This window comes from Canis lupus, chromosome 18 (assembly GCF_048164855.1).
Source record: "Canis lupus baileyi chromosome 18, mCanLup2.hap1, whole genome shotgun sequence".
In the NCBI taxonomy this organism is placed as follows: domain Eukaryota; kingdom Metazoa; phylum Chordata; class Mammalia; order Carnivora; family Canidae; genus Canis; species Canis lupus.
This window is the reverse complement of record NC_132855.1, coordinates 26669186-26694810: the sequence shown is the minus strand read 5'-3', so window position 1 is coordinate 26694810 and position 25625 is coordinate 26669186. Positions and strand designations below refer to the sequence as shown.

Below are 25625 nucleotides of genomic sequence, written 5' to 3'. Positions count from 1 at the left end.
CACCCGGGCTGCCCTGACTTTTTTTCTCCATTGCAGTACCACACTGTCTCAACAGTGGCTGTATTCTTTAAGACTGTGAAATAATCTCTAGAAAATATACATGTCCCCGCATTGAAGAGTGACTGTCGAGAGCTCCTTTTGTGTTCAAATTTAAAGACCTCATCTCCATCCCAGCCACTTTTCAGGCCTTTCCTTTAAGATCACCTACAGCAAAACAAAAGCTGTTCCAACTTGGAACCAAAGAAAGAAAATAAGAAGCTGAACTAAAATTAATTCTATTTATTTAGAGTACATTGACGATAGTGAATTGTGTTTCAAAGTTATCAGTTTTTCAGGTTTGGAGCATTCATTTGGTCTCTCAAAAGGACCTGTTTTGCAGATCTAGGGCACTTGTAATTTTCCAGCTGGGTTCTTGGTTTGTTTAGCTAATTCTGTGAGTCCCAGTGCGCAGTCCACACCTGAAAAGGGGGAGTTTTCAATGTTGTGGCTTATTAACCAGGTACTTTCCATTCACTCATTAACAATTAGAAAACAGAAAAAGAGAGAGAGAAAGAAAGCCTCCTACTTGTTTTTTTACTCCAAATATGGAGATGGAAAGTATTAAACAAATAAGAAGGAGGGGAAACTCCCGCATATTTCACCTTGACCTGGCTGGACCGGTCTAATGCCTGTAAGAGGCGGGCGCTCTATGAAAGACGTCGGGCAGGCTGCTAGGGGGAAAATGAGAGGTCAGACTACCACAGGGAACCACTCCTGCCCCTAGAGGAAAAAGAAAACCATCACCCTGTGTCTCAGATTGGAAACCGAGCCTTGTTTTCAATCCGGAGGACTGGGTTCCCTCCCTCGGCCTAGAGTGGTAGTGACAGGACCCAGGGAGGCGCGCCTTCTCCGACAGTTGCCCAGCCTAATACCCGCTTCCTTTTTGCACCTAAACTTCTGAGCTCCAAAGCGGGCAGAAATGCCCTTTCTCATCCTCTCCTCCGCTTCTCTCTCCCGCTGCGCCGCACTTTGTAACTTCTTTGTTCCGTTTATTGGAAAGGTGACGCTTAAGGTCAAAAGATCCACTGTAACTAGCAAAACCCAGAGCCACCACCAGACCCTGGGAAGAGCAGGGCTGTCCAGCCCAGGGCTGAGACTCCGAGGGAGAAGGAGGCGCGAGAAATTTCAGCTAGCGGCTCCGGGTACGGCCTCCGCGGACTGGACCAATTCTCCCAGTGTTGGGGAGATGCCGGCCGGTCTTGGGGTGGGGTGAAGGGTGAGCTCCTAAATCTGCAAGCAAAGTTGGCAGTGCGCACCCGCGGACCAGAGGGTGTTGGGGGCGGGGAGAGGCCCCCTGCTCCACTCTATGCTGCAGCTGCCGGGCAGTGAGTATCTCGGAACAAAGGAGCGCAGAGTGCCCGGGGGAGAGGCTGGGGGTTTGTGCGCAGCTGCCGTTAGGACTGAGCGAATCTCCAAACGGTCCAAGGGAGCGTGGGGGTGTAGGGATTCGGCGAGCAGGGGGAGAGGGAACAGGGGGAGCGATTCTTGTTGCGCGGCCACGCATCAGGAGCTCTTGTGAACGGTGGGCATGACAACTATCAGAGCCAAGGGGGAGAAAAAAGGAGCCGGAGTGAGCAAAACAAAGAGCGAGTGTGGGCCGCGGTGACTTCATGCCTCACCAATGTCCCGCCCACGCTGCTCGGAGCTCTTGCCGCCGCCGCCGGAGCCGCCGCTGCGCCTGCAGGCGGCCGGGGCGAGGCGCTGGGTAGCGTGGGGCTGTTTCCTAGCAACTCGCGGCCCCGAGCGCGCCCAGCTCGCGGCACTTCGGGAGCCCTCCCCCCGCCCCGCCGCCCCGCCGCCCCGCCGCCCCGCCGCCCCGCCGCCCCGGCCCGGAGCAGGACCGCCGCTCCCCCGCCCCTCGCCGGCCTCGCTCCTCGCGCCTCCTCGGGGGTGCACCCCAGAGCGCGCCAGCTGCCCGGGTGCTGGCCGGCGGGACGCCTGAGCGGGGCACGCTGGGGCCAAAAGGACGAGGGCACGAAGCTCCCGCCCCGCGAGGCCGGGCTACGGCACCCTCGCCGAGCCTCCCCTCCCGCGCTAGCGGCCGTGCGCCCCGGTCCCGGCCGAGCGGGGAGCTGCTATGCCTCCCTCCGCGCCCGCGGGCGCCGGCCGCGGCTTCTGAGGTGCTGCCGGAGCCGCTTCTCCCAGCCGCTGGCAGCCCGCGCTTCCTCCCTCGCCAGCCAGGACGTTGCCGCTTTGACTTTGCCCGCCGCTCAGCTGACGCGGCTGCAGGGCTGTAACCAAGTGGAATCGGCCTCCCTGCCCACCTGTGGAAGAAGCTCGCGCTGATTGATGCGCCATCGACTTTTTCCCCCTCGGCCTCGCCGGCGTCCCCTCCCACCGAGGCAGCATCACCCAGTGATAGCACTTTAGGCTGGTTTTTCCCCCGGGCTTCGGGCTTTGTTTGGGTTTGATTCCGTTTGGCTGTTCCCTAAGCTGATTTATGCAGCAGAAGCCCCGTCGGCTGGAGAGAAACAAAAGCTCTTTTCTTTGTCCCGGAGCGGGCTGCGGAGCCTGCGCTCGCGTCGCCGCCCCGGGCCATTGACCGTCAGAGGAGGTGCTTCTCGCGGAGGTCGCGGGCCCCGGCGCGCCGTGCTGGCAGGGCCTCGGGGGCCCTGAGATGCCCAGCGGCGTCCGGGCCGGCGTACCTGCACCGCTGGTTCCGAGCCGCGGGGTCCGCCCGCAGGGCCTGCGGGCAACCGCCTAGCGGCCCTCGGCCCGCGGGCCCCGAGGTGCGCCCCGGAGAGCGGCCAGGCGGCGGGCGCGGTGCGGGCTGCTTTGCATTATGTGCCGCTCCGCTCTGGCTTTTTTTGCCGCCGCATTTGTCCGCCTGCAAAACTGCCGGCCGGGTCCAGCCCCGTTCCTTCGGGCGGCCTGGGTGCTTTTAGTTGTTCTTGGACTGGGCCAAAGTGGTAAGTTGTTTGGTTTTCTTTTGTTTTCTTCTCCTCCCCAAAGGTCCTGGGCTGTGACGAGGAACATCCCGGCCAGGTAAGTGACCCAGTGTCAGCCTCCATCCGTCCTGAGAACTTTAGAAGGGCGGGTGTGTGGCAGCGTCCTCCTTTCAGGCGGCCTGAGGGGGGCCAGGTGTCAAGTATTTCCGCCCCGAGTGACAGCAATAACTAACTGTACGAGGACACTCTGTGTGTTGCTCCCGGGATTGGGGGAAGCAGTAAAAGAATGGAAGTTTGGAAGAGCGAGAGCTCCTATTTACGTAAACCAGCTTAGGGGTTCTGCTCCATCCTTCAGGGCATCCTCCTTGAAGGCATCTTTGAGGATGCCCCTCATCGTTTTGCATGTACCACTAGCATTTGATTCAAGGCTGAGAATACACTGGTATAATGGGAGTGACATTTCTGGTTTTGAGTCCAGGAAAGAAGAGGATGGCTGCATAAAAGTTTCTTCTATCATAGTGCTCTCAGCCTGAAGGAATTGAACACAATCGAAAAATATTCTCTAAGTCACCACTTTTTCAGTTTAAAAAATAAAAATAGGGTCCTAGCTAACTGATGCTTCAGTCAGATCAGCCCCTGAGACTGAGACCCTGAGACAGAAACCTAGACCAGGATTGACAGCTTTCAATCCAGGCAAGCCACTTCTATAGAATTGCCTTGATTTGGAAAGGATACTTCTTTATAATGTTTATTGTCCTGATTTTACAAATGAGGACAGGATCTCCCTCCCTAAGTCACAAGAAAAGCTCAAGTCAAATAGTGTATGAAAAGGTGTGTTGGCCCCTTTGAATTACACGCAGATTTAAGGTGGCTATCCTGGCTTGTTAGCAAACAGTAAAACATACAGTAAGTAATAACAGTGATCATCAATTTGGGATGAGTTCTTCTTGGTTTTAAATATAAGCCACACATTTATTTTTGCCAAGGCAATGATTATTGCCAATTAAAAAATAAATTTGCTTTATCTGTGTTTGGTTATCAAGCCCTTAAATTCTGCTAGCACCTTTCTCCGACCTCTCCTGTTGAAGTAGAGTTGTGGTTGTTTTGTAGATTAAAATTTTCTCTTATGCTTTGAATTGATGTGCCATGTTTCTGCCTGAAGCTAATAAAAACGATCAAGTCATAATCTTATAAATAAGAGTTCAACATGGAAACATCCAGCTAGTTCACTCATTTGTTGCACTAATAGTTGTCTAATATTTGTTTCAACAGATTTACCCAGTTATGTGAAATGAGAGCAATTAGAGTAAATTTCTATCTTGAGGTTATTTTTTGGCTTAAATGTTTATTACAAAATAAGTGAAATTTGAAGGCAAAGGAAATAGTAGCATTCATTATCAATTATCTCTTCAGTGGAACTATGCATTGATTGCAGCAGATTTTCCACTGAGTGTAATTCCATCTTGGGTTATTATTTGACAAAGTAGAACACACACACAATACTAAAATGACCAAGACTGTGTCAACAGAGTATATTTCATCCCCAGTGCATAGAGAAAAAAGTGCTACTTGCCTCTAGAATTTACTACTAATAACAATACTTTAAAAATATTCTTTGTGCATGTAAAGATTAGTCAAGTTCTCATGTAATAGCATTGTATTTCCATCTAGTGACTATAATTGGTTTGGAGCAAACACTATGAATGGGTTCCCTTGCACCTGCAGTTGTGAAAAGAGAATGCTTATCTGAAATCAGAACAAGGCATCCTTTTCCCAGTCACTGTCAATATACAAAGGTTCCTGATGTATACTGGTTTGCATTTCAGTTAAAATCATGAAAAAAATTTAAATTATAGCCAGTACAACTCTGAAAATTAGAGATCAGCGTAAACTGTTGTACTTTCATGATATAGCTACAAGTCTCAGATTATATGTCTTCACAGTGCAAATTAGATGCTTAAAGCAGAATAGAAATTTAGGTATCAATTACAAAAGAAATCTTGTTCCCTCGCTTAGTAGTTTACACCAAGGAAATGTTGAGGACAATAAAGCCATATATAAGGAACCATAAACTGCACAACAACATAACTTTGGGTTTAATTTTTGAATTAGGATTTATAGGTCCCAAATATGTAGTGGACTTTTAATAATGAATATATGGTGAGCAAGGGGGATGTTGTTAATAAATCTGACCATTTTTCTGATCTAGAGAAACGTTTTTCAACTTTCCCTGGTGGAAATCACCGACAATTGGAGAAACAATAACAGTATAAAATGGTTAATGAGTAACTGGAAAACACTAAAGAATACTTAGTGGTTAATATTTGAAGAGTTAATTCAGCAAACACTGTTGTTTCTACATTTGTTCACTTGGAAAGGTTAAAAATATTTTTTACTAAATTTTTATAGAGCAATATAAGAATGACAAATTTCAGAAATTACCATTTATTTTTTTTAAAAATGTTAACTATTATTGCAATAAAATTTTACCTTCTGTGCATAATCAGCTATTTATTCTTTAAGTAACAATCAGATTAGCATTCTCTTATAACTGTAATATTATTTTACCTCAGAACATATTTCACAAGTGTTCTGAGATTTCTTTATACTTATCTAAAGAGGATATTTAAGAGAATCAAGGCTTCATTTTTAAAAGTCCAGCCTTTCAAAATATTTGTACAATAAGCATCCAAGTTAATTCTATCTTAAAGCAATTGAAACGCTTTCTGATAAAAAAAAAAAGTTTGTGCTGCATATGAAAAGTCTTTGTGTTGTATATGAAAGCAAAAGAACTGATTATGATTTGGAAAAATTCCTGTGCCCCCAAATAGCTCCTTCACCTGTTAACAAATAAGCTGAAATTTTACCATGTAATGGATTTATTTGGATTAAGTATGGTATTGGCAGATTTCTTTTAATTTTTATCTATATTTGGAAATTTTCTAACCTCTACAGAAGGAGAGAGAATGGTATAAGGAGTCACTATACACCCATCACCAGGCTCCATCAACTATCAACTCAGGGCTAATTTTTTTTTTATCTCTTCCCTTACTCATTTCATCTCCTTCCCCAATAAGTTCATTTTAAAGCAAATTTTATGTCATTTTATTCTAAAATATTTCAGTAAATCAAAATACTATAGGAGAAACTCTATCATTTGTCTCACGGCATGAATATTTTAGCTGAAATTTAGGGCTATAGGAGTGTTTACTATGTTTAAAGGCAGAGATGAAGAAGTGAGGGAGGAAGCAAAGACAGGTAGTTTCAATCATTTACTTTTCAGTGATTCCATTATGGCTGCATTAAAAATATTTCTCTTAAGACTATGCATGTGTAACAGCTTTTTGGTATGCATGTATATCAAAAAGAAAAATTAGCATGAATAAATCTACTTCCCCAGACAAATGTCAATTCTTTTATCCCAATGGAATCACAAGTATAGCTTTTTTGGGGTTTCAGTTTTAAGGATTATTCCCCCTGTGTCTGGAATTGTCAGTTTTTCTCCTCTCTATTGGACCATTTATACCGGATGCATATCCATACATGTGGTAATATCTCTCAACTTCTACTTCTAACGCTCCTTTTAGCAAAAATCCTTGAAAGTTGTCCATTCCTGCTGTCTCCAATCTTCCTCACCTTCTCTTTGAATCCATTGTTTTAATCACCTTTGCAGTTATACCATCCTGTTAAGATCATAGTGCCCTCCCTATTGCCAAATCTGACTGCCAGTTTATAGTTTTCATCCCACTTGGCCTATCATCTGTCAGCGAGTTGACACTATTGACCACTCCCTGCTTCAAAACACTTCTTTCCTTGATTTCCTGAACCCACATTCTCTTGGATTAAGCTCCTTCTATTCTCTGATGTTGGTTCTTCCTCTTGTCCCAACTCTAAATGTCAAAGTGGCTGAGGACTCAGTCCTCAAACTTTCTTTTCTAGATATACACTGAGTCTTCAGATGGACTAATGTAGCCTTGGGTCCTAAATGACCCAGTTGTGTGCCAACAACACACTTGTGTGCCAACAACTCCAGTCTTGACTTCTCTGATCTCCAGGTGGCATAGCAAAATGCCTCTTGAGCATCTCCACCATACATATAAAGGCAAAATCAATTCAAATGTATTCAAAACCAAATGTCTGATTTTCTCCCTCAACTCACTATGTTACCAGTCACACTTCCAGTAGTTCAGGATAACACTTTGGTGGCATCTTTGATTTCTGTTTCTCTCACATTCCACAGTCACTTTACCATCTCCACTGCCACCACTCTGGTCTATGCCATTTTTTACTTGAACTCTTGAATGCCTACCTAAACTGGCTTCTCTGCTTCACAGTGCAGCCAAACTTACTCCTTTAAAAAAATGTACCTCAGGGTTCTGTCCCTCCTCCCCTCAGTACTCTACATGATTTCTCATCTATTCAAATTGAAGGCCAAGTCTTTGTATGGCTTCCAAGATCCTGATGACTTCCTGACCTCATCTCCTTCTCCATTCCTCCTCTATCACTTTGTTACAACAACACTGGTCCTTGCTATACCTTGGATGTACCATGTATGATCCTACCTCCAATCTTGAACTCGCTGTTCCTCTGCCTGGAATGTGTTTCCATGAGATATATTTGTTTCCCTCTCCCTTAGTTCTTTGAGATGTCTATTCAAATATCATCTTATCACAGAGGCCCTCTCTGTCCTCTGTATCAACACTATCTAGTGCCTTAACCTGTGTCTTTTTTTTTTCTTTTATATATTGTAGCATCTTGGATATGTTACGTATTTATTTACTGTTTTTTTTTTTCTTGTTCCCATCCCAGAGACTACGTTATAGCTTATAAGGGAAGGTACTTTGTTCTTGTTTCTGTAATGGAAATGCCAGTTACGTAAAAGGTGCTCAATACATATTTAATGAATGAATGAATGAATAAGTAAATTTCTTCTCAGTTTTGTCATCAGAGTGATTCTCTGTTCATTCCAAAACACGGTTTCATTTATTTCTTGTCAATCTCTCTAACCTTTGTAACAAACAGATGAAGAATCAAGTTCTACTATATTTATTAGATAACAGAATCTTCTTCAAGAAGAAAAATAAAGGTATTTCTATATTTAGTATAAACATGAAAAAATTGCCCATCAAGCCAATTTTGCTATGATTTTCTTGTCCATTCACATTTGATAAAAATTGAATTAATCTTGTAACCTCTCTTTTTTAAAAGTATTTTAAAATATACTATATCTTCAAGTGGTAGAACTTGAAAAAAAAATATATATAGTGGCTTAGTTGGTTGAGCATCCAAGTCTTGGTCTCAGCTCAGGTCATGATCTCAGGGTTTTAGGATTGAGCCCCATATCTGGCTTTTTGCTCAGCAAGGAGTCTGCTTGAGGATTCCCTTCCTCTCCCTCTGCCTCTCTCCACACTCGCTATCTCTCTCTCCAATAAACAAATACTTAAAAAAAAAGATGGACCAGGTATAAAACAATTATCTCAGCTGATATTTTTTTCCAATGTATATATAAGTTTTATTTTTTTTCAATGTATATTTAAGTTTTAAAGATAAATTATATACAACTGGTAAACTAAACCTTGATTAGACTAAAAACAAAATAAGTTAATAATTTTAATGAACCAAGGGGAGTTGGAGGATATTATTTGGGAGAGTAAGTATCATCTTTGAAGAAGTTTTAATATAGGCAACAACAAGATAAATATGATAATCAATTTTCATTCCAATTTAATTTTTTTATGAGGCAACACTGTATTGCCTTTTCAATTTTTCTATTCCCTATTTTGAAATGAACCTTCCTCAGAACAAATAAACTATTTGAAATAACCTGAGCTTTGTTGTTCATCAGTTTAGAGCTTTTTGTGTCCCATCTGTTAAATTTGACTTATCCAAGTATAAATAGTTGGGTGTTAAATTCCTCACTTTGTCCACCAGCACCACCCCCACAGTCATCTTACTATTCACTAGCTGGGTGCCAGAGGGTATTGCTTTGATCTAAGTTTCTTTAGACTTTAACAAGTAGAAGTCAATCCTATGCAGATACCATCAGTTTTCTTGAAAAGTAATAAACTACTTGCCTTGTTACATAGTCTTTCTCTTGTTTGTACTTAATAAGCTAGGATGCTCAAAGCATCCCCCTTGAAAATGCCTGTTGTATATAGCATTCTGTCATTTGAATGATGTCTTTTTGCTGGTTCAGTGAGACTCACTGAGTAACTTGTATAAAAATGGTGTTACTTATGATATTGAATCTTACCAAACTGACATGAGGAAAGTTTTTTGTATGTCCATCGAATAGCCTAACAACATTCAAAACCTACTCTGTACGGTACATGCTTAGGATCTTCTTGGTCCCCAAAACTAGTCCCTGTCGCAGCCCAAGTCTGTACGTTTAGAGTTTTGCCAGCATGGGAATGCTGAGCCCTATGTATCCTCTCCAATTTTATATGAAATGCATTCTGTAAACTGTATATTGATTATAAAATAAAAGCAGCCATAGAAAAAATAACATTTTATGATGATTCATATTGCATTTTATTAAACTGAACAATTAAATGCTGAGCTTGAGTAGATGGCCTAATTGTTAATCTCTAAAAATGTCACTTTCCCAATTACATCCTAAAGAAGTCATGAAAGTGTGGCTTCTATATGTAGTGGAAAGAAAGTATAATGCTCACATAATGTAACAAACAGGTAGCTCTCACTCTATACCATTCACTGATCTAAATGATTCGCCATATTAATTTAATCTTCATGCTAATACTATGAAAGAGGTAGAATTATCTATTTTAGAGATGAGGAAATTGAAGCACAGAGGAGATCATTTCAGTCCCCTAGGTAGTAAGTAGAAAAGATGAGATTTGAACTGTTGTGTTGCCTCCTACCTTCTTCAAAAAATTTCTGGATGTTGCTCAAAGTTATACATTCACTGTGACTGTCAGATGAAAGAGGACTTTCACATACTCCTTCTGTGGAGATTCCTGGGTCCTACCCTGTAACAATGTTACTGGCACAGAGTAATTACAGATGGGAATATAATGATTTGTGAATTGGGAGCGTGATCAAAGCATACCTCCAGTGGAAGCACCCAAATGCTCTCAACTCCTCTTAAATACACTTCACTATGGTTAGTTTCCTATTATAGTGAGAACGGAGAGAAGACATGTGGCTTTATGGGAGTAACTTGGAATGTAACTCTGCCTCCCACAGGATTTCCAATGTGTTACAGATGTGTATGACTTGTGGTTATGAGAGAGAAAGAAAAAGAGACTGATCTACTAAGTACGTGGTAACCTGTTCAGTCAAAAGTATTCAAGGTACATGTCAGACCACTGATCATCCTAGGGCTTGTGTCATTCCTAGCAGCTTGGAGCTATTCTATTATAGCTTGATACTCTGTATAGTTTAATATATTCATATTATTATGTCTCCATTAATTTTTACTAAAGTAGGTAATTCTTTGGCTGTTAAATATTTGCAGTGATTAGCCATGTCTAGCAATATTGGTTATTTAGGGCATTTCCAGTTAGGCTAGAGGAATATACTGCTATGCTTTCTTCAGGCAGAAGTTTTTGCTGTTTTTTTTTTTTTTTTTTCAGTTTTAGAATTTTATTTGACAGTCAGCAGTTAGTTTTCATCCATATTGACTGTCCATAGATTTTTGATAGGTCACCACCACATAGAGCCTATTTAGTGAATCTTTATCCTCATGTGTTCTGGACAACCAAACACATGCAGTGTAGGACACTCCTTATTCCTTTGACCCACATAACTCTGTTGAGCCTGATGCCAATGTATACAGCTGGAGTTCCTTTCTCCTTCATGGCAAAGTGCCTGTAGGGCATGGTTCTTAAAGCCCATTCCATGGATGCACTTGTGTATTCCCTGGTCACTATCTCATTAAGGGCAGAATAGCCGTTCTTATTCTTGTCACTCTTTTCATTTATCTCCTCCTTTTAATATAATGCCTCTATAGTAGAGAAAGCTGAAATATCCTTCATTCCATGACCTTCCTTCCTAACTAGTCTTCATCATTTCAAATCTTTGTCTACATTTTACCTTTCTACTCAGAACCTTCTATACTACAAGTGTCTTCAGGTTCTTCCACAGGGCAGACAAATTCTTCCTAGGGTATCCCATGCCTAACTCTCTGAATCCTTGTTCGTGTCCCATTTCCACACCTGTGACCTCCTTAAGAAAGAAACTGTGGGGAGCCTGGGTGATGCAGTTGGTGGAACAACCGACTTTGGTTTTGGTTCTGGTTGTGATCTCAGGGCCCTGATCTCAGGGTCTTAAGATCCAACTCTGCACTGGGCTCCATGCTCAATGTGGAGTCTGCTTTAGACCCTCTCTCTCTGTCCCCGTTCATATGCTCTCTCTCTCTCAAATAGATAAATCTCAAAAAGACAAAAGAGAGAGAGAGAGAGAGACACTTCAGGTTGGTTCTGTGTCTCTAATACCTGGCATATGGTAGGTCCTAATAAACAATTTGAAGTAAATGACTGAGTGAATGAGGTGGAGACAATAGTGATTAACTTAAAATTGGGTATTCAAGCAAATAAACATCTTTAGCTATAATCCTCATTAGAGTTTGAACTTTAAGAAATAGTTTTCTTTTCAAAAGTGAGTTCTACTATGAAAGTTTTAATCCCATAAAATACACCTGTTTCTGCTTTCTCAGTCCACTCCAGAAGGCAGTTTCTTGGCTTTATAGGAAAATCTCTAGCAAAGATCAAAATAGAGACTTTGTATTTTTAATCTACGTTTTACAAAGTTGTTTTCCTTTTAAATTCCTGTGATAATTTTCAGTGTTGATAATTAAGTATAAAAAGTAATCCTGATCCTTTACCATCAATTTGTAATTTAAAATAGATTTCTATTTAGATTATACAAACTGGATTTTATAGTTACTTAACCAAATACTAAAAAAGGTATTGAAGACAGACTACTCTAGTTCATTTAATCATTATTCATTTAGATTTTCTTAAAACATCCATAGCATTGTGTGTTAGAGTTAAAAGAATAACAATAGTTAACATTTGTGAAGTATTTTCTGTATGCCAGGTACCCTTCTGTACATACAGTATAAAAATATATCCTTTAATGCCCACAACTCTCTGAGGTATATACTCTGATAATTCTGATTTTATAATTAAGCAAACTAATTAAGGAAATATTGAATAACTTCTTCAATATCCTTAGCTAGTAAGTAATGGAACCAGAATTCAGACCTAAATGCATTGAGTCTACAGCCTCTATCATATATAATAGACTCTTCAGGGATGAGAAAAGTCCCTGCTCTGGTCCTCCCTACAGGCAAGTTATCCCATGCTGTATGACTGACTATTCTCTTCTACATCATCTCCAGAATTCTCTGGCCAAACAGCCCCAAATTACTTTAAGGGTCATCCTGTGGGTAGACTGTGCCACCTTTATGCCTAATCCAAGAGAGGGGAAGTAAACAAGGGGAAGTAATTTACTGATATAAATTAGCCAAATTTTGTTGAATTATTCAGCTGGCTTATATTTAATATCTATAAGTGAATGAATAGGTAAAATAAACATTTTCATACTGCTTTAATGGACTAAAAGGCCTATTTTTCATTTTAAAGATCAATCTTAATGTGACCTCCTTACGGTTTTTAGAGTAAGTAAATTACTATAATTTACATATCAAGGAAAAATAATGGAAGTCAAAATGTTTCCATTGGGATTTTATAATTTAATTAAAACAATCCTACCTTTCAACAAAAGTATTCCATCAAGTCACGCTGGGAAGCTACTAATATTAAACAGATTTATCAAAATTACCTTCCCTATGTTATTTTTTTTAAGGTTCCAACTAAAATTAGTATAGGAAATAAGAATAAGATCATTAAATTAGAATTATAATGTTAAGTTATAGTGGTTCTATTGGATATATACTCAGGGTGATTTTTAAAAATGCTTGTGAGCGCTGTTATTCAGAGTACTAAATGTTCATATTTTAAAACAGCATATAAGATTTTAGGAAGTGGCCTTTCAGGACTCTGTCAAAGACCGAGTCTGTTGCCATTCTAGATCAGTACTGATGCAGTTTGACTTAGAAAACTGCCTCCCAAAATCATGTTTCCCAGATTGTATGGAATAAGGAAAATTACCTGCCAAGGACTAGTTCAAGCCAAAGTCCATGGGTGAGACCAAGTGGAGGGAAAGTCTGGTAATGAAGGTGGGAAAATGAAAGACAAGAAATGTCAGCTCTGAAGAAATGTACCAAATATGTCTTCTTAGGTATGTGAAGTGGGCAGTGGCTTTTCGCCATGGATGTGTTGATATTTTGCATGGTTTGGGACCCAACTTCCTTTTACAATAGAAAAAAGTTGATATTTCTAAATATGATAATGGTAAAATGCAGCCACAGTTGAGGTACTGTTTGTCCACATATACATATGGTACCAGGGTCCTATCCTCTGAATTGAACCACAAACATTTTCCCAGGTACAAGCGTTTTTCCTGATTTCAGTGGAGAGCATATATTTGCTATGATTCCCTAGTAACTGTTATAGATACTGGGTAGAGAAAGGAGCTGGGTGGAAAGCTTCAACCTTATGGTATGAGGGATTACGACTATGTTCCAAAACAGATTTAGAATATTATCAGGTTGAACAAAGAAAATAATTAAAAGAAAAATTCAGAATTCTACAAGATTAGGCTGACAGTAGGTACCTTAAGGAATGCCAAACTAGGAAATGTCTTTTCTTATTGCCAGCTTGCTAGGGTGCTGGACTGGCTATGCCTGGTAGTGTAAGGTATTCATTGACTGCAGTAGAACAAAGAATGCAAGAAAGTTTTGGAGGGTGTAGGAATTGCTGTAGAACTGGCTGTTCTAGTTGCAAACAAAGAACTCACTGTAGCAGAACTGTATTATTGGCAGGAAAAATGACCTAGCTGGTCTCCTTTTTTAGTACAATGCATACCTCCTAAGATATTGCTCTATTGTGTTTGTGTGCATTTGGCTTGAACTTTTATTGAAGATGAGTGGAACATAATTTGCAAAAGAAAACCCTCTGGAAATGATAAATGGGGCTCAAGTTCCAAGGGAATTCATTTGGAAGGTAGTAACACCAAAAAAACTCTCAAAAAGAGAGTAAGTTTCACACATTCAAAATTTTGGTTTAAAAAGTCCCTTTTGATGAGTGTTTCAACCATAACCATCTAGAACCAGAGCCTTAAGGTGAGGGCCAATGTAATATAATCACAGTGCCTATAACCTCTGAAGTTGGTAACAGAAACACAAGGATTAACATTACTAGTACCAGTCACTAGTACAAAGGATGTAGCATGTTTGATGCCTCTTGAAGAATCCAAAGCCACATAATGCTTGGTGACATTTAATGGGATGATGTTGGGATGGAATAGAGGCCTGGGTTCCTGAGCATGTCTTGTACCCTGCTGAAGGCCGCATAAAACAGCTGGAGAATGAGGCCCAGTGCTCCCCCTTAGGGTGCACATGGTATGGTATATATATTCAGGACTAACCCTTGGCTACTAGGAGGTCAGCACAGCATTGATACCAGAGGTCACTGCTCTCTGAGAACAGGGTCACAAATTAGATCATCTGGTGATAGACTTGTTGGGCAGAAATTGAGTATTAGGTATTATGAAAAGTCAGATATCATTTTCATGGTTTCACGATCAAGTGGTCCCTCATAAGAATATACCTCATGAGAATTCCCTGCCACAGTCCCTTGCTCTAAGGATTGCTAATGGTTCTGCCCCAGGTGGAGGTAGTGAGATGTGTGGGTGATTTGGATGATTACATGGAATCAAAACCTTGAGCAAAGGTATGAATACACTGTAAAATTTAGGAAAGTGTCTGGTAATAACAAAGATGGAGAGGGGGTCATATTAAATAAGAGCTTAGGATTTTGAAAGAATAGAGGTTGATACTTTTGGGAAATGGGGAGGTGGGGAGTTAGGGGAGAGGCCTATAAACAGCCAGTGAGAACAAAGAGAAGATTAAAGCATCGGTTGAAGATTTACCCAAAGAAAAATGAACTCTGATAAAGCTGAGTTTTGATGAAGGAGAAGTAGTAGCTGGACCATTTGGGGACATATGGAGAATATGGAACAAGAATTTCATAGGACAATACAGACTATAGATTAGTTTGTTTTATAATATCACTATTAAATGTCCTGAATTCACCAACTCTGTGGTGGTTTTGTAAGAGAATATCTTTGTTTTTAGGAAGTACACACTAAAGACTATGAGGTAAAACACTGTCAACTCATGCATATGTATAAAGAAGTACCTAGTCAAATTCCATGCAATGAAATAAAACTGAACAATTATTATTTGAAATAGTTTAAGGTATTTAAAGTATTATAGAAGATTAAATTTCTATCCTATAAGACAGGTGAAAAATCTTTTCATTATAATTCAGAATTTTCTTTGTCTGAGCCCAAAGTAAAATGGATTTTATAAAAGACACAAGTATTTAGGATCAATCTTGCACTGAAGATAGAAGAAACTTTACTATAGAGAATAGAATGTGAAATATATTATTAATGTATACTTCAAGCTATTAGTTTTAGTATTAGCATTATTAGCAATAATAGTATTAATTACTAAGATACTTAATCTTACATTTGGTGTTACTACACACTCAAGTTTTCATACTCTGAAGGCTTGCAAGAAGTTCCCAGTAGAATATAAAAATCAATTTTTGAATTTGAAAAATAATTTTATTATCCAACTGAGCTCAATGTATTTGAAGAAGCATTAAAATAATTTACCCCTTGATCTGAATGGAAGTCATGTATATCAGATCAGTACAGTACAGAGATAAATGACTTTAGTTACTCACTAACTGATCTGCAATTATCTGTAAGTCAAAGGATTTATTAATGTGTCATTGGCTTACTTTTTAAAAACCACTGAAGTAATTTAATATTTTTGTATATACTATCAAGAGAGAAATATATTTCCTCACTGTGCACCAACTGTCCTTTAGCTAACAAAAAATACTCCACGTTAGTTTACAAAGCTCATTTTAATAAAATATATGATATAATTTGCATTAATATGTAATAATATGTAATAATAATTACATTAACAAACCACGTCTCTTTAACGTATCAATTAGTGGGTTTTGACAGATGTATAGGCTTGTGGAACTACTACTACAATCAAGATAAAGAACATTTTTATCCTTCAAAAAGCTTGCTTGTGCCTCCTAGTTAACAGTGTTAAAACAGTGAATGGTTCTGCATTACCAGGCAACTGGTGGGCAACTGGATATACCTAACATATAGGGCTTAGTGAGCCTTTTAAAATAAATCTTCCATATTATAAATTGTATCTTAAAATATTCCCATAAATTAATAGAACTGTGCATGGTATAAAGCAAATGTTCTCCACCAATCATGTCCTTTTAACTCAGACTCTTCATTTTAAAGTGTTTTTAGAGCACATAAAAAGGAGGAGCATTTTCTTTGCTTCATCAGCCAGGAAGCAAAACCCCAGCAAAGTTATTATCAAGCCAAGGTCAAAGAATAGGCAGTTATGGAGAAGAACAAGATGCCTGCTTCCCTGTTCCAGATTTGGCTTCCAGGACAGAACTGGAAATTCACAAATGGAAATAGCAACTGCAAACACCATTTCAAGTGCTTCTGCCTAATTAGCATGCAGCCCAGAGCTGTCCCCTGGCAAGAGGCTGGGGAAACACAGTTGTAAAAGGATAAGTTCTCCCTTATGCTGAAAAAGTGCCAACCAATGTAATTTAGGCACTCAGCACTCAGTGAGATGTTCAGGCTGGAGCTTCAGTGTTAAAACTCAAAGTTTCCTTGTGCATGCAAATAAAATGAATTTTGTAAAGGGCACTGTAGTATTTAGGGAGGTCTTTGGCACTGACACAGAAAATAATACTGCTGAGAATCTAACACCCACCTCCCAAGAGTGGGACTGATAATAGGAAAAGCAATGACATACTATTTATATGAAAAAAATTGAGGTACATGGGAATTATTATTGAGTCATTACTTAAGACTAATAATAGTTTAATAGCAAGAGTTTGGCTTAATTGTCTTTATGTTATTCTCTATTCCATATAGGACATCATTTAAAAGAAAAGGCTCTGTACTCAGAACTAGGTTCAAACCTGCTCTCTCTACTCACTAAATGTGTGACTTTAGAATGAGACAGACTTTCCCTAAACTATAGTTCCCCATCTTTATAGATGGGCATCCTTTCCTTATAGGATTTTTTAAAAGTCTCAATGAAATAATACATATAAAGTGCTTAGTAGAGGACCTAAAACAAAGTAATCATTTAATAAATATTTATTGTTTTTCATTTTCCCTAACCCTATTGTATATATAGGTTTGCTTTTTCAAGTTGCAGAGTAAAATACAAATACCTTTCTGGTTTTTGAAGTGTAATTGCAGGAAAGCCAAATGCTAAATAAACTAAAATTCATTTTGGATTCTAATTTACTTTTTTAATTAGAACAAAATTCTTTATAATATAAAGAGTTTCTTTGTTTCTCTAATCAAGTACACACCTGCAATGTGACTTCAGATTTAAAAAACATAATGTAGAAAATGCATTCCTACTATCCTGGGGCATTTCTTTTACATCCTTAACTATGGCATTTGAGGTTTTGACGTGAATAGCAGTGTGATATATTTTTTTTTTTTAAGTGGGAGAAAGGAAATTCATACCTGCCAAGAGTTGGAGAGGAAAATAGGAAGAGCCCCTGGAACTCTAGTATGTTAGATTAAAAACATTATTTAGAGGAACAGAGTGGGAAACCGGTGAATATTTTGGCTTTTATAAAAAGGGAGTGTGCCTCATAAACAGGACAGTTGGAATGTATGGAATAGTTCCAGTTAAAACAAGACACAAAGCACATGACTAATATTGCTTTTCCAAGTTAGACAAATGCAGCTTTAACCAGAATTTGCCTCAGAGGGGCCTCTGGAGCCCTCCCTGAATCTTGAGATTTTGATCCTTGTTGAAGTTCCAAATCTGAAGAAGGAAAGCTATCCTGGGAGATTCTGTGCTTTGACCCCATCTTTCTCCCTTAGTTTCCTCTCACTTCCTCACAAATTTCCCCCAGATGAGTAAATGTCAGAAGACAAACTGATGTGCTCAGGTGCTTTCAGTTGCAAACTGAATTTGATTGTCTTTAGGAACAATTTTTGTTACAAATTGAAAATCTGCTTGGCCCACCAAGAGAAATTTCACTGTCTAGAAAATAATATGAACTGCAAAGTCATTCTCAAATGCACTCAAGTATTCTTTATACTCTTTCATCTTCCCACATTTAAGAATATATGTCAAAATACATAAAATATCAAATATACATAAACATATTATATATAAAATCTAAAAACCATCACAAATTTTTCAACCAGATGTCTGCGTCGTACCTGTCCTTCAAAACCTGTCAGGCCCTCCTTCATGTGAAGAGATTCCTTCATCAGTAACTCAGGGCATTCCCTTTCCCTTTCCTGACCTTTCCTATTTATCACCTTAGCATGGATTGCCTTGTTTATTTGATTTCTTGTTCTGTACCACCAAACTAATGTGCATTTAGGGTGACCTTAGACCTCAGTTTACCTGAGTTCTAATTTATACCTTGCACCAGTGTAGTTAATAGTGCCCTCTTTCAAGTTAAAAAGTGTTCTGATACAGCTGATACAGCATGGTTTATATAATCGTCCATTGTATGCTGCAATCAGAATTTTTTCAAAGCTACATTGACTAAAGTGTGTGTAAATGAATCACAATGAAAGGTTGTGATATGACCTCACCAGACCAGCCTTCTTGTGATGGCCCATTTCAACACAAATGAATGTCATCAGTGGCTTTACAATGGTTCTTCTTGTAAATTCCATCATGAACTAGTTTTGATTTATGCCATCCCAGCTCACTTTAAATTCTGACTCATGTTGGGATTGCCCCAAATAGGGCAGGGCAGACAAATGGAATGTGTAGCATTGCCCTAACATTTCTTAACCTGCCCAGCATTGAAAGTGGTTTTTCTCCCGCTTTTGTTCTCTAAAAATCTTTATGCTAGCCTAAAACCCTATTGGACTCACATGAATTTTTTATTTGTAGCAAGGGAGGTTGAAACTTGTCCCTGAAATGTAAAGATTACACATAATAAAAACCTAATAACCTAGTTGATGAAAAGAAAAGATTAGTGCTATTTCATAACATCAGCCTTATAAGAAAATTCTGCTCAGTAAAAAAAAAAAAGAAAAAAAAAACTACTCAGCCTTATAGGGGAAAAGAACATTAGCTGAATTGAAATTTGATATAGATCTATGCAATAAGAAAACAATAGGTGAATTTGGTGGTTTTGCATCCATTAATGATAGCGTTAAAAAGTGCTATATCAATTCAATATCATTTCCATCACATATCCAGGGTTCTTTAGAAAAAAATTACCCTGCCATAAAATAAATCAGCAGAACTATACACTATCAGAAGACCAAATGTAAAGAAATTTGTCCCTATATTTTGGGTTTTTTTTTTACACTTCAAAACATCAAGATATGTTCATCCAGTAAGCATAATTATATGTATTGCCTTTTGCAATAAATTGGTTTTAGAAATAAATATTTTTATTTTTAAAATTTATTTATTTTTTATTTTTAAGATTTTATTTATTTTTTCATGAGAGACACAGAGAGGCAGAGACACAGGCAGAGGGAGAAGCAGGCTCCCCGCAGGAAGCCCGATGTAGGACTTGATCCCAGGACCCCAGGATCACAACCTGAGCTCAACCGCTGAACCACCCAGGTTCCCTGAAGACTTTTTTTAGACTTGGATACTGGGTTTAAAAAGAAAATATATATAAGTATCTGTCCTCCAGGAACTGCCAGCTTAGTAGTCTTATTTTTTCCAAGGAAAAACAAAATATGTCTCTTCAGAGTGGATGGTCTGTGTCATGTAATGTTATGCTTAACATAAAGCATTTGCATTAATCCTGCTCAAGTCTTTCTTTTACTATCTTTCAAAACTCATGTAAATTTTCCTCTTACATCAGAAACAGTTCTGAATGGGGCACCTGGCTGGCTCAGTCAGTAGGAGCATGCAACTCTTGATCTCTGGATTGTAAGCTCAAGCCCCGTGTTGGGTATAGAGAACTTAAAAAGAAAAAAAAAAAGATTTCTGAGACTCAACCCAGAATGGGGGCAGCAACTACATGGTGCTGTGAGGGGCCAGGCGCTCTTTACCTCTGCCATTGTTAGCATTGGCTTTCATGAGAAAGATTCCCTCAGGGCTCAAGATGCTGCTACTAAGCTAGACATCCTTTTATAGTGCTGGTGCACCATCCCCAGTTGCTCTGAGTTCTGGCCATTAATGACTCACAGCTACCTCATTTTCAGAAAAATGGCCTCCATCAAAGGGAGCCATATTGCTGAGTAATATGTAGAGGTTAACCCACCCCAACCCCCAGCCCTCTCTGTGCTGCCCTCAGTAAATGATGGGAGGGTATAAAAGCCAGGCTCCCACTTTGCCTCAAAGTGGAAAAACTTTGTGGCATCATTTGTGTTCTGAGTTCTGGGTAGAATCAGTTGAGACCAGAATTTGACTCCAACAGTATCTTTGCACCCTGTCTTTGCTGACCTTTCCTCACTTCCCTTCTCAATAGATTGTTGCCACCAACAATCTCTATCTCAGGTTCTTTCTTTGGGTAGCTAAGACAATTATTTGTCTTTCTTATAATGTCTTCATTTCCTCACCCTTTCTTTTGAGTTTCCATATAAGCATTGAACATTATCATACCGCTGCCTTTTCCTCCAAATATACTTAGACTATCAACCCTCATCACCGGAACAGCTAACAGAGAAGACAAGAAAGAAAGGAATCCAAGCTGTTTTTGACCAAACATAAATATGGATGTAGGTTTTTTCAAGTGCAAGTAGAGCCAAAATTATTAGACAAACTGTTTTTTCCCATAGAGATACTCATTTTCATTTCCACTGCCTGCATGCTTATTTGCTACAAGTTTGAAACAATATGGTAAAGGCAAAGGAGAGAAAAATACTCTAGGTTGGGTGTTGCTGCTAGAAGAGTAGTATTTCCTGAACTATTAGTTTAGTAGCAAACTGAAGATATTAAAGTTTCTTTTTCAACTAATTCTATGTGAGCACAGTTGAAATATGCATTTGTTGCATAAAAATTATTTTAGTATGCTGAAGTTTGGCACAGATACATTATTTTAATTCCTTTAATAATATCTGCTGCCTTGTCTAATTTTACAGTAAAATTATGTTGCATAGAGTAAGTGCTAAGTTAAAGAGCAAATGTAAAATATTAATAAATAAAGAATGTGGTTTTGTTTATGTTTATATGAAGTCCAAGGAAAAAACCAGAGAAAAAGAATAATACAAGTAATTAATTATATTATTTCCTTGCTCCCTCTGTTTTGTTATACCCCCTCAGTCACTAGCTTCCTCATTATACATCTCTAGCTCTTCAGAGCTTCCCTGCTCAGATCTACCTTTTCCAAAGAGTTTCCCATGCTTCCACGTTTTTTCCCTTGCCCCTTTACCTAATCTCAAAATTTAACTGACTTTGGTTTTGTTTCCTATGCCTGATTTTCATAGTAGTCCTAACCACCTCTTCTGTCTCTATATATTTGTAGGCACCTTTAGGGAATAGCTTCTCTTTTTTTTTTTTTTCAAAGGTTTTTTTATTTATTCATGATAGACATAGAGAGAGAGGCAGAGACACAGGCAGAGGGAGAAGCAGACTCTGTGCAAGGAGCCTGATGTGGGACTCGATCCCGGGACTGTAGGATCGTGCCCTGAGCCAAAGGCAGGCTCCGAACCGCTGAGCCACCGAGGGATCCCCGGGAATAGCTTCTCAATCAAAACTTGGAATAAGGGGCACCTGGGTGGCTCAGTGGTTGAGTTGGCTCAGTTCATAATCCCAGGATCCTGGGATTGAGTCCACATAGGCTCCCCACAGGGAGCCTACTTCTCCCTCTGCCCATGTCTCTACCTCTCTCTGTGTCTCTCATGAATAAGTAAATAAAATCTTTAAAAAAACTTGGAATAACTAGCAAGTGATTAGAACAGAAATCTATTGCTTTGGTTTTATTTTTAGATCAAATGATAGCATGCTAAGTGTGCAAAATAGAGCTTTCAGTAATCAAGTAATGTATTTTAAAGGTATCTGTAAAACTAAAGATATCTGTAAAATATATCTGTAACAATTACATGACTGCAATATACATCTAGAACAAGGAAAATCCAAAGTTCTACTCCAAACCTTATTGTTTGCTCAATTTGTCTGGTTGTGACTATTATCAAAGTAGAGTATGTATTCATTGTAACAGTGTTTATTTTTTTGTTAAGGAAGTGGCTTTATATAATTATCCAAGTTTAATTTGTATAGTAAATGCAATTAAGGAAGGATACTGGCTGAAAAAAATGCATTTCTGCATTTCACAAATCATTCTGTCTCGTTCTAACAGGAGAATCTAGAATGATTGATTCTGAATACCAAGGACTACAATCTTTTATCAGTTTTAATTGCTCCTTCTTATAGATAGCTTTGGGCATCCTTTAAATTTTGTTGGAATTTTGTGGTAGACTTTAGAGCAGAAAAACATTAGAAATTTTGCTAAACCTGTCACTTTATTTGATTACCTGACTTATGAAAAGATCTCAATCTAAACATTGAAACTTATGGGCTTTTTTAGTTTTTTTTTTTTTTTTTGGTCCATTTTCTTTCTCTTCTTACTTCTATAGATTAAGCATTCTCAAAATAATATGAATAAATCATCTAAAAGAATATCTAAGTGACGGTCACAAATATGTAGTTTCCTGATTTTTGTGTACTTTATCCTGTTGATGATGGATATTTATTATACTTTATGACAGACTGTTATAAAGGTCATTTTACATGCGTCAGAAACATTTAATTCTGGGAAATAATTAGAAAAATATTCAGATTAAGTCAAGGTACACTTTGAAAAATGTGAACAAAATGAAGATGTTGTAAGAGATTTTCAGTAACCAATTACAATCATACCAAAATTGTATTTGTAACAGATTGGACTGATGTGTGTATATTTGACTAAACTGGCTTTCAAGAGTCATTTTGAAATAACCAAGGTAAAAGTTGTATCTTTTTATTTAATAGTTATTTTTATATATTAGCTATATTTTTAAAACTCTGTGTTTATAATTCAAGGGACTTTTATCTTAAAGACAACTAATTATATTTACAACAAAGACACAACACCTCCCCCCTTTTTTGAAGCTAGATCTATACACACAATATATGTATACATCTATACACGTGTATGTATATACATATACATTTTTATAATATTAATTAGAAATAAGTTACAATAGTCCCCGTGCTGAGTGTCTACTATACCCTAAGTACTATCTTTGTCATGCTTATGCTTGCTCATTTCATTTCATTATCAGTATTTTGATCTAGGTATAGTTAGCCCTATGTTACCATGGAAGAAATGGAGCCTCAGAAAATTTAGGTAACTAGCCTAAGAACATATTGCTATTAAGTAACAATGCTGTGGAAATTTGGAACTTTATTTCTAGTAACTATTTAGCAATGCTACCTCATCATATCTATTACCTCCAGTTGTAACGGGAGTAAAAGTACAAATCTCAGCCCATGCTCATAGATCAAGGAATAGAATTTTTCAGAATGTATGTACACACTTAAATGACCTTAAATCTTTTACTAATTTCTGTCTTGGTAGCACATTTTTTAATGACATGGGATTTGTGAGCAGCAAAGAAGCAGATGAGAACAAGAGTGTTCTGAAGATACATGGTTTAAAATGATTCTGCTTCCACTATCTTTCCTAATTTCCATTAAGATCCATAAAAAATATCAGTTTTTAAACTTTAAAGATTTTATTTATTTATTCATGAGAGACACACAGAGAGGCAGAGACACAGGCAGAGGGAGATGCGGGCTCCATGCAGGAAACCTAATGTGGGACTCTATTCCAGGACTCCCGTATCACGCTCTGAGCCAAAGGCAGATGCTCAACCATTGAGTCATCCAGGTGTCCCCATAAAAAAGTATCCTTAATAAAAACACAAGGCTAGAACATAAAGATTACAGTGCTATACCACATCACTGAACAAACAGCTGGACAAGAAGCTACCACTCTCATAGAGTGGTAAGAAGAAGCACTCAGGCACCCCCTCTAATGAGATGTCAGTGCTGAGGCTGTTATGAAAGCATCATTGGAAAGCAGCCTCCTATGATGCTGCATGAGGGATGGGGCAGCCAATGAACAAAGTCAACTTAGAGGCTCATGACAAACTGCCCATGTCTGTAAATAGCACTCACACATTGATTGATGTGTGTTCAGTGTAAAGATTTCTCTTTACACAGGAAGGTCTGGCTGACAGACAGACACAGGCACACACATACACACATCCCTTCAGCACATTTTGACTAACAACCTCCATAGTAGCATACCATTCAGTGTAAAGAACTGTTCTAATTGGTGTGATATTTGCATGTTTGGTATTTACTTAATGTGTGTTTAAAATTAAAAAGAAAAACCCTTAAGATGCTACATACCAAAGTGTATCTGGTTTGTTTTCTGTAAAATCTAACCATGACACTCTCCAGCAGTAACATTTGACACTATTCCCATGGAGTTCGATTTATGGCCTTCCTCCAGTTCTGCAGAATCATAAGGCCTGCTTCCTCCATATCCATTTAGGGGATCATTTTTCCTATAATTATGTAGACTGAGAAATGTCAGCCCTGGAACCTCGTAAGTAATGACAGGACCAAAGTTTCTATTCCTCTTGGTCATCATTCTTAGGTATCTGAAATCTGAGAACAGAAGTTGGCACTAGAACTTTTTAAAACAAATGGTTGGAAGGCAGATTATAAAGAAAACAGATTTGTAAACTCGTTATTTATCATTTGTGTCTTGGAAGTAGGAGATGGATTGACCGGGACACCTGGATGGCTCAGCAGTTGGGTGTCTTGCCTTTGGTTCAGGGTGTGATTGTGGAGTCACAGGATCGAGTCCCACATTGGGCTCCTTGCATGGAGCCTGCTTCTCCCTCTGCCTGTGTCTCTGCCTCTCTCTCTCTCTGTCTCTCTGTCTCTCATGAATAAATAAATAAAATCTTAAAAAAAGGGGCGGGGGGAGATGGACTGACCTTGAATCTGGGTTAACTTAGGACACAGACAACTAGTAGTAACAAACACACAGTCATAGAAGCTGTAGCTTCCCTTTCAAGAGAGTGCAATCTTAACTGCCAGTACCAACATCCTACCTACTGAGTGAAAGAGTTAGTTAAGTCTAAACTGAAATAGACTTAATTCCACGTTCCAGTCAGGTCAAGTTTAAGAGTTGTTAAAAGCCAAGTTAGGTCTGCAAATGTGCTTGATTTCTTTCTGAGAACAAAACTAAAAAGGTCACTCTCTCCTCTCAATACCTGAGAAATAAGCACCTTTTATATAGTTTGGTAAGCTAAGCTAGCTGGAAGGATTTTAGGCTATGGAGTTTTCATAGTCAGGTGGCCACACTTGTAGTAAAGGCAGCCTAAAAGCAATAGTTATTTTTAGTCCTTGGAAGTCTAGGCCAGGTTTGAACAAATCAGTAAAGTTTTGTATACTGTGTATTAAAAGCTGATATAAAGCCAAGGACAAAGGCTGCAAGGGAACACAGAGAGGAGATAATAGAACAA

At 38.8% G+C, this 25625-nt stretch overlaps 1 protein-coding gene and 1 long non-coding RNA gene across 8 annotated transcripts in view; one reads left to right on the top strand and one right to left on the bottom strand.

The window, feature by feature from the left end:
* ITGB8 (integrin subunit beta 8) overlaps positions 1-25625 on the top strand; it is a 99390-nt gene that overhangs the window by 20421 nt on the left and 53344 nt on the right. Inside the window, exon 1 of one of the 5 annotated variants that reach the window (XM_072783834.1) lies at positions 1139-1364. The exons of 1 other annotated variant lie outside the window; for it this stretch is intronic. In XM_072783834.1, coding sequence (XP_072639935.1) covers positions 1346-1364 — 19 coding nt within the window. In that variant the 5' untranslated portion in view covers positions 1139-1345. Of the gene's footprint in view, positions 1-1138; positions 1365-1919; positions 2949-25625 lie in introns of those variants that run through there. 3 more of the 5 variants (XM_072783832.1, XM_072783833.1, XM_072783837.1) reach the window with 3 other exon arrangements.
* On the bottom strand, positions 265-1652 carry LOC140608893 (uncharacterized). Of its 3 annotated transcripts, none has more exons than XR_012010893.1 (3): positions 912-1652; positions 642-710; positions 265-458 (listed from the first exon to the last, which is right to left on the bottom strand). It is a non-coding gene; the product is annotated as an uncharacterized lncRNA (long non-coding RNA). The 3 variants fall into 3 exon arrangements; XR_012010892.1 differs by having other exon boundaries at positions 929-1652; XR_012010891.1 differs by having other exon boundaries at positions 642-707; positions 929-1652.